At 40.0% G+C, this 9,361-nt stretch overlaps 2 protein-coding genes and 1 long non-coding RNA gene across 3 annotated transcripts in view; 2 read left to right on the top strand and 1 right to left on the bottom strand.

Annotated features, from left to right (window-relative positions):
- The window catches only part of LOC106814879 (BTB/POZ domain-containing protein 1-like), a 10,258-nt gene extending 10,015 nt beyond the window's left edge, over window positions 1-243 (bottom strand). The window contains exon 1 of the mRNA XM_014819253.1: window positions 235-243. Within this exon, the coding sequence (XP_014674739.1) occupies window positions 235-243 (9 nt within the window). The remainder of the gene's footprint in view (window positions 1-234) is intronic.
- A 1,409-nt stretch (window positions 244-1,652) lies between these two features.
- LOC106814878 (uncharacterized protein K02A2.6-like) lies at window positions 1,653-2,396 on the top strand. Its single transcript, XM_014819252.1, has one exon. It carries the CDS (start codon window positions 1,653-1,655, stop codon window positions 2,394-2,396), a length of 744 nt encoding a protein of 247 aa, XP_014674738.1.
- A 1,375-nt stretch (window positions 2,397-3,771) lies between these two features.
- Window positions 3,772-9,361, top strand: part of LOC106814880 — a 9,374-nt gene continuing 3,784 nt past the window's right edge. Inside the window, exon 1 of the long non-coding RNA XR_001394674.1 lies at window positions 3,772-3,863. This is a non-coding gene — a long non-coding RNA (uncharacterized LOC106814880). The remainder of the gene's footprint in view (window positions 3,864-9,361) is intronic.

Here is a 9,361-nt window from a genome sequence, read left to right as displayed (position 1 = left end):
GAAATATTCCCCCTCCATTGACACATCTTGACCTTTGACCCTTGACCCCCAAATTCAACATCCCCAAGAGCCAGGTAACTCCCTACGTTGCGCAAACCGGCCGTACGCCGTGAACTCCACCCACTACCGTCAGTTGATCACACGCAAGACTCGAGGAGAGAAAGTTTTCTCCAAACTGGACGCCAACCCTGGTTTCTGGCAAGTCGACCTTGATGTGGAGTCACAGTTACTCACAACTTTCATGACTCCATTCGGACGATTTACCGTCAGACAACTTACCTTTAGTATTTCTTCCGCTCCTGAGTACTTTCAAAAGAGAATGCAGAAGATTCTAGAAGAATTAGATGGTATGTATCGTCTGTGAGATGGACGACATACTCGTCTTTGGGGGAAACCAGGACGAACATGACAGGAGACCGTTAGCTGCCTTATGTAGACTAGGAAAAGCAGGTGTAAGGCTAAACGTCGAGAAATGCGTCTTCTCCGTCCGCTCAGTGAAATTCGTCGGTCACCTCATTGGTGAAAACGGGATCAGCGCCGACCCGCTCAAGGTTAACGCTATTGCGGAGATGGAACGACCCACTAACATTAGCGAACTGAGACGATTTCTTGGCATGGCGAACCAGCTTTCTAAATTCACACTGGATCTGGCTGAGACAAACAAACCTCTCAGAGATCTTCTCGCGAAAGATAACGCGTGGATTTGGTCTGACGCTCAAGACCAAGCTTTCGAGAGAGTGAAATCGATACCGAGCTCTACCCCAGTACTTGCAATGTATGATCCACGATCCGAAACATTGCTTTCGTCAGATGCATCATCGTACGGACTGGGAGCAATCCTGGCTCAGAAACAAACTGATGGACACTGGAGACCGGTCGCGTTTGCATCAAGAGCAATGTCCGACACTGAACAGCGATACGCGCAAATAGAGAAGGAAGCTTTGGCCATAACGTGGGCATGTGAACGCTTCAACACCTATTTGCTTGGACTTCACTTCCATATTGAAACGGATCATAAGCCACTGGTTCCTCTGCCGGGGACCAAGAAACTGGAGGACTTACCCCCTAGAGTTCAGCGCTTCCGCCTCAGATTAATGAGACACTGGTACTCATTTCGCACGTACCTGGCAAGAACGTGACTACAGCTGATACCTTGTCACGAGCTCCTGTGAAGTCGGCAACCAGAGTGGACGACCAAGCACTGCAGGATGAGACAGCAGCTTACGCCAACGCTGTATACAACGTTACGGGATTCCAGCTTCCGCATTACGCCTCGAGCAAATTCGTAAATGTCAGTCTAATGACCCCGCATGTCAGCTGATTACACGATACCTCAGTACTAAGTGGCCAGAACGGATCAAACTGGACAGCCGCGTGAAACCCTATTGGTTTGTAAGAGGTAAACTAAGCGTTCAACACGGACTACTCCTCAGAAGAAGTAGACTCGTTATTCCCAAAACAATGCGCGCCGAACTTCTGCGGAGAACCGACGAGGGTCATTTGGGCATATCAAAATGTCGTGAGCATGCTAAAACCTCAATCTGGTGGCCCGGACCTAGCAGTCAAATCAATGATCTTGTTAAGAGCTGTGACGCATGCATCAGAAAGCAGAAAGATCGCGCGAAACCACTCATCACGACCGACTTGAAGCTATGGAGGAGGAACGGAAGCAATGGAAAGGATCATCGTTCCTCGTGCTTGTTGCCTACTATTCGCGCTATGTTGAGCTGGCGAAGCTCTTCTCCACCTCATCCGCAGCTACAATCAAGTCGATAAAGTCCATATTCGCACTTCAAGGTATAGCCGAAACCGTATTCTCAGATAACGGACCGCAGTATGCATCGCAAGAATTTCAGCAATTCGCGAAGCACTATGACTTTGCGCATTTTACTAGCAGTCCGCGTTATCCCCAATCGAATGGGGCCGCAGAGAGGGCGGTACAGACTGTCAAACAGATGTTGGAGAAAGCTGATGACGATCCGTATCGTGCCTTACTTGCATACCGTGCTACCCCGCTGGAGAATGGATACTCACCGGCTGAGTTACTCTTTGGCAGGAGGATACGCACAACCGTGCCGATCATACCGGAGAAACTGGAATCGCAGCTTCCCGACTCTGCTAAGCTACGCACGAGGGAGCAAGATCAGAGGAACCATCAGAAACAGAACTACAATGCTCGCCATCGTGCAGTAGAACGCGACGTCTTGTGGCCAGGAGATGAGGCGTATGTGAGTAGAGAGAACACACCTGGAACTGTTGTTCGTGTCGCCGAGACACCGCTGTCATATATCGTCGAGACCCCTACAGGGGAGATCAGGAGAAACCGTCGTCAACTAGCATCGCGACCCGAGAGTGTGGACAGTCCCAGCAGCGAAGACCACGACACCCACCCGTGAAGTCGCTACTCCAGCAGAATTGTCCGCCCGCGATACTACCGCAACTTATTCTTCGCGCTCCGGTAGACATGTAAACCTGCCAAGTAAATTAGATTTGTAATTACGAGGCCTACATAGTGATCAGAATTTTTGAGAGACTGACTGACCGGTCACGCCGTTTAAAGGGACACTATCACCTAATGCAAATGGGCTTTGTTTAGTTTGATACGTGATTAAGATTTTAGTCTTAGATTCAAGTTTCATCATTTATAGTTCAATATGTCACAGTTAGTGTAAAACTTAAAGGAACACTCGGCTCGAAGGAAGATGTAATATTAATAACAGCTAGCGCCATCTAAGCATAGCTTTTGGAACTATTAGTATTAGACTCGTTCTGATATTAGGACTGAATTCCATCATGGCTGTCTGCTGAGTATTTCAATAATAAATCTGATGTTATTTGACTTACCGTGTATGCTTTACTCAGTCTTTCCTGTACAACATAACAGCTCTCAACAAATCTACCAGCAGCACATGATGTGTGATTGTGTGGCAACATTCCATAATCGCTACAGCTTGCCATCTCATAAATTACAATACATCACACGCACAAGCTCTAGTACTATACCGGTACTAGCCCGCGTACAGTTGCCGCAGCTGCAACACAGCAAGTAGTCCGAGATTCCTCTGACCAATGCCCACACCACACCGACCGATTTTGGTGGATTTCGTGTGGGTTAGGGTTAGGGTACGTACTGGGCATTGGTCAGAGGAATCTCGGACTACACAGCAAGCTGCACGCGGGCTGTTCCAACTTCCAAGTATAGGTAAATCGCAAAATACTGTACTACTACTGTAACTAAAATACTGTAAAAACTAGACCCTTTAACTACTGTAGCCAGCACGTTTTATTTTTATGTATTTTTACACACTGGTGATTCGCTAATGAAACACCTAGCAACACAAATAAGACAGGCGATGCCTTCCTTCCCAAGTTATTAGACAAAGAACAACGTGATTGATGTCAAATCTCGATAACAATATGCGCCCAAAAGATATGAAAGCTGGTTCGATAATACTATCGGTAATAATAAAAACAATATTAGCAATTATTTAAAGTTCACGGTTTACCATGACTGTGTACGATGGCGCTGTTATTTTTTGTCAAGATTTCTCGCACACTGTAGGAAGTTTACCTTGATGGTCTTGTGTTTTATTTATAAGCGGGAGGATTATTTTATTAATTACTGCACATTTGAACATTTTAAATATATATAATAATTTCTATGATATCAACGGTTTAATTCAGTGTATTTAAAAAAGATACAACAACAATAACGTTTATTATAAGTTGATTTGTCATAACGCATATCTTGCAGTAGGTCTTCATAATACATACAAAAGCTGGTTGCAAAATCAAATTATATAGGAATTCCCCCTACGGTTGTATTAATTCATTTTTGGATTTGTGTGAAAACAATGAGTTTGGTAAGTATTTAATTAATAGATTAGATTGTGAAGTTTCTTTTGAAAATTGTTAATTGAACAGGCATGTCATTCGTAGGCCTACTCAGTACTCATTTAGTCATTAGAGTCTAGACATTACCGTTACGGTAGTCATTACTGACATTAGTCGTTAGTCATTCAAGATTTCAAGGTTTTTAGCTCATCTGACCTAGTCAGATGCAGCTTGTAGAATCGCATGATCGTCCGTCCGTCCGTCCGGTCGTCCGTCCGTCCGTCCGTACACGAAGAGCGAGACCTAGAGAAAACAGCATAAATCTACTACATAAGTCAATAATGGGAGGTGAAATGAATGTGGTGGAAGTGGTGGGATAAATAGTAAAAGAGAATGTTAGTAAAATGTGTTTAAAATAAAGAGAAAAGTGGAATGAAAAGGGATGGTATAAGGAAAAATTATGAAAAGAATGGGTAGTTGATAAGTTATGAAAGTTGAAAAGAGATGGAGAAGTAAAAGTTTAAGTGTAATTAAGATTAAAGAATGAAGATAATAAGTAAGTAGTAAGAAAAAAATATTTGAAAAAGAAGAATAGGTAAAGTAATAATCAAATTTAAAACATTAGAAGAATAAAAAGTGAAATAGAAGAGTGATGTAAAAGAAATTAAATGGAAGGAAAAAATAAGTAAATAAATATGAAGTAGATGAAAGGGAATAAGTTAAAATGTAAAATAATGAAAGTAAAAGGGGAATGATAGAAATTATAAGATTTAAGGAAGATAAATTATTTAAAAGAATTTAGATTTTGAAATTTAAATGTGAAATTGTAAATAATACAGAAGGAATGTATAGATTAATAATAGCAAAAAGAAGGAAGTAAAAATTAATTTATAAAAGAAAGTAAAATAAATGTTTAAACATCATATTTGAGGGTAAAAAAGGTTATAAATGAAATTAAATAATTAAGAATGTAAAGGGAAAAGTAATTTATGGATATTTAAATAATGAATAAAAATGATAGGTAAGAGAAAAAAAATTTTAATAGGATAGAGTAAAGAAAATTAAAAGAAAATGTATAAAATAATGAATGTGCATTGATTTGAAATGTGAAGATAAATTTTAGGAGTGAGGGATTTTTTAAAATAAAATGAGAATATAAAAACAAATATACAAGAGGATAGTAGAGAGTTTAGATTTGTGAGCAATACTGAATTTTAATATATAATAAGTAAGAGTGAATGTTGACAATTTATTTTAAAATATTGAATTTGAAATAGAATTGAATAAATAGTTTTGAAGATAAGAAACAATGATGGAACGAATATAGTGAGTAAGTAAGAGAGGATTAGATTTGTGAAAATGTTGACGAAGGAAGAAGGAGAAGACGGCAAGGAAGGAACGATAAATGAGCATTATATAAGATGGAAATATGAATATGTAAGATGAGCATAAAAAATTGAAGATATTATGAATAAACGAACATAATGTAAAGTAAAGAATAAAAGTAATTGGTATAGAACTATAATGAATTAAATGAGTAATGAGTAGGAATCAATGAATGATGATGTTACAATTAAAATTTTAAAAGAAAATAATAATAATAATATTAATTAAAATAAATTAAAACAATAATTGTTTTAAAAAATAAAATGTAATTAATACAAGTAGGGGAATGATATATACATTTGATTTTGAAAAAGATTTTGTATGTAATTATGAAGAAATAATGAAAGATACTCGCACGCTTCAACTCGCAAAATAAAGATAAATAATAAAAGTTATGTTGTTGTATTTTTTTAAATAAAATGAATTAAAGTTGAGTATAAAAGAAATTATTATATATATTTAAAATGTTAAAAATGTGACGTAACTTAATAAAATAATAAATACAAGAGGATTATAAAAATAAAAAAAAGAAGATAAAAGGTAAATATACGAATAGAAAAGTGTGAAAGAGAAAGTATTGAAAAAAATAAAAGTGAAATAGTAAAAAGTATGGAAAGTGAATATTTAAATAATTGAATAATATTGTTTTTATGTTAAGAAGATAGTATTATAGAAAGATTTATATATTTTGGAGAAATATTGTTATAGAGATTTGAAAAATCAAAATAAAGTTGTTAAATGTTGTATAATAAATGGGAAGGAAGAATAGATGTCAATTATAAGGCACTCATCAAGAAATAGATAATATAAGATGGGAGGAAAGAAGATGAATGGGGAATAGAAAGGGGAAAACAGAAGAAATGAGAAAGGGAAAAAGATGGTGTTTTAACGTGAGGATGGCGGATTTGAGGGAATTTAGAGAGTTTTTTGTAAAATTAAAATAGAAAGATTAAGAGAAGATATGTTGAAGGAAAGGGGTGTTAATTGGAGAAGAGAAGAAAGAAGATTGATGAGAAAGGAGTTACACTGGGAATGAAAAGAATAGTTTAAAATGTAAAGAAGAAAGGGATGAGGAGACGAAGAGAAAGAAATTTCAAATAAATAAAAGAAGAGAAGTTTGGTGCTCAGATGGAGGTATATATTAAAAGCACTGACACGGACACTGAAATAGCTGATAATGGATGGGGAATGATGGAAATACAAAGTCACCTCAACACGATACAAAATCTAGAGATAATGAACTAGATAGGCTAGCAATGGCAAAGCGCAAAGTTTAAATTATTGCAGTAGTTATTTCTGGGACTTATTCTTACCCACTTTCGTTAGTAGACACCGCCGCAGTTGCTTGTTTGTTACGGGCACTCACAGCGCAGTCAGTAGGCCATAGATCGTTAAGCAATGACAACTATTACTTAGTGAATACAACAAAAAAGAAAAAGAAAAACAAACTCATTACATCCTGCTACACAAACATCGCACCCCGCGCATACGTGTAAGTTGTTAAGTTAGTGTCTAAAAAATCTTGCCCTTTCAGTATGTCTTGGATCAACTGATGTCTGCTGTCTGCTGTACTTGCTAGGTAGGTAGCTCCAAAGAAACGGTAATTGCTAGGGTTGCCGAATACCCCCTAGGCAATTACCCTAAGCAATACCTAGCCAATACCCTATAGGGTGTATTAACGTTAGTCCACACAGCCTGGTCCGGGTAGGTAGGTGTTGTGTGTATAACAGTGATAGTCGAAGTGTCCGCACGCAGACGTATAACTCCGCTTTGTTGCTAATCTGAGGGTGCGGGTTTAACACACATTACTGGGTTTGCGGGTTGGCGTGAGGGCAGTCAATGTACGCGTTTATAAGGGTAAGTCAGAAGTAGCTCTGACCAGTGTAGACCTTCGCATCGTGCGGCACAGCTAGGCGCCCTGGAACCTGCCTGCGCTCTATTAGAATTATCTAAACAGATTGGGATCACAAAAGGATCTGCAATATGACAATTTACAGGCAAATTCGACCCAGCAAAGATTCTGGTAAACTAATTTCAGTGCAATTGAAGGTAGTGACATAATTAGTGGTCGCAAATAAGCTCAAGAACGTGGGGGTGATATACGTTCGTCTTTATTGGTGCCAAAATTTAACGGAAACAAGAAGCCGCAGAGCGTATGGCCAATCTGAGGTCGGTTGCAACGATTAATAAACGTAAAATTTCACGTTGTGCGTGAGTAACCTGGACGATTTGTTAGGCGCAGATATGCAGACACGCAGTGCGTACACATCATTTGTTTAGGGACAGCGCCCACTATCGGGCAGATCGGAGATGGGGGAGGGGTGGGGGAGGGTGGGGAAAGGTTCGGGGGAGGGGGCGTGGGGCGGAGGGGAAGGGGGAAGGGTGGGGGGAGGGGCTCTAATCAGCAAAAGCAGTTCAGCTCCTCTGTTAAACAGTCACAAATGACCATGTTTAACCCTCCTCATTGAGGGTCAAAAGGTGGTTATCCGACAACTTACGTCTTCGCATGGTCAGCAGAAGGGGACATTGTCATGTCCTTTTCAAATATAAGCCATAAAAATGCTGAGGTCACCGCTGAAACAAAGTTTTTTCAATCGCTCCCAGCCGTCCAGACCATGTCCTCAGAAAAGTCTAGAAAATCTGGGCCGCTGTGGCCGCATTCACCTTTGACCTGTGACCTCCAATTTCGGCACAGTGTATGGCTTTTCCCTAGCCATGATGCTATAACACCGACTATCACGACCTAGGTCGAGAGCCGTTTAGATTTGTTGCGCAATTCTGCATTTCCTCCCTAATATATACCTTAAGTGTAAAGGAGTGAATGTTTCCCCCTTCTATTTACTACGCTCTTGACCTTGTGATCCTTTGACCCGAGCCCAGCTTCGACATCCCCAACTGTTTTGACAGGATCCCCCAACGACCCAAATATCGTGACCGTACTGAGCGGGATTAGATTTGTGCCCAACTGTTGACGGAACGGACGACCGAGACCGACACGACCGGACCGAACGGAACGAACGATGCATGCGATTCTACAAGCTCATCTGACTAGGTGAGATGAGCTAAAAAAGTCAGTAAAAACAGTTGGGAAATCTCTATAATATGATGTTAAACTCATGGTCAGACTTGTTTCTTTTTTATTTACGTCCCTCATTATATGTAATCGATTGTCGTTTGTCTTAAGCCATATTTATTTAATAAAACTTAACGTTGTACAAGCAGGCCTATAAGATTACACTGGGCAAGCAGTTTGGAAACTGACTGCCTCCTGGGTTTAGGTTTAGTGGCATTACGTGGTGAGTAGTACATGTGAATCTCGAGATTATTTTATAACACGCGTTCCAGATTACTACACATGAAAGCCACGATTGCTGCCACAAGACATCTACCGCAGCCTACTTTCTGAGCTGATGCTCTCTGTTTATATAACAGTTGAGAGCTCTCCTCATATTGTTTTCTGCAGTTAGCAAATTACAACGTGTGCAGCTAGTGGTTAATACATGGTCATTATTGTTGAATGTATTCATGTTCTGATAGCTTTTTCAGGTGGTACATCAGTGCTAGTAGTTCAGCTACATCTGTTCATCCGCGTTTCATGATTCAAGGCGACGACGACGAAGAAGAAGAAGGCGTCAGGTTGCGTCGATAGAACGATCGAATGATAACCCGACACAGTATTATAAAGCTACTCTCGGATTGAGAGCCGAGTCGTTCTCTACCTGCGAGTTTGGCGTCAACAAATCTTACAGTAGTAGTAGTTACTAGTTGTAGTAGTAGTTCCAGAATTATTTTGGCCAATCGGTACAAAGAGCCACTGCGTTTAAATTAAGGTCACATCCCAGTAGGCGTACTCCCATTTCGTCTACTCACAGAATCGGAAATATTCCCATTCTCGTCCTTATTTTGTACTCTTATTTGTAATTGTGTTCTTCTATTTGTGCCTATGTTTTTCTTCTGGTTCCTGTAGTCTATGTATGCCAATCAAAACCATATTTTATTATTGTATAAATGATTATTTAGTGAACAAACCGATCGTAGACGAAATGGGAATGGGGTAGATTTGTGCCCAACGTGTGACGGACGGACGGACGGACGACGCGCGATGACCGGACGGACGCGCCCGGACGGCACGCGACCGAAC

The sequence above is a fragment of the Priapulus caudatus genome, unplaced genomic scaffold (genome assembly GCF_000485595.1).
Source record: "Priapulus caudatus unplaced genomic scaffold, Priapulus_caudatus-5.0.1 Scaffold996, whole genome shotgun sequence".
NCBI classification, from domain to species: domain Eukaryota; kingdom Metazoa; phylum Priapulida; class Priapulimorpha; order Priapulimorphida; family Priapulidae; genus Priapulus; species Priapulus caudatus.
The sequence above is the reverse complement of the archived record's forward strand: the minus strand, read 5'-3'. Positions and strand labels throughout refer to the sequence as shown.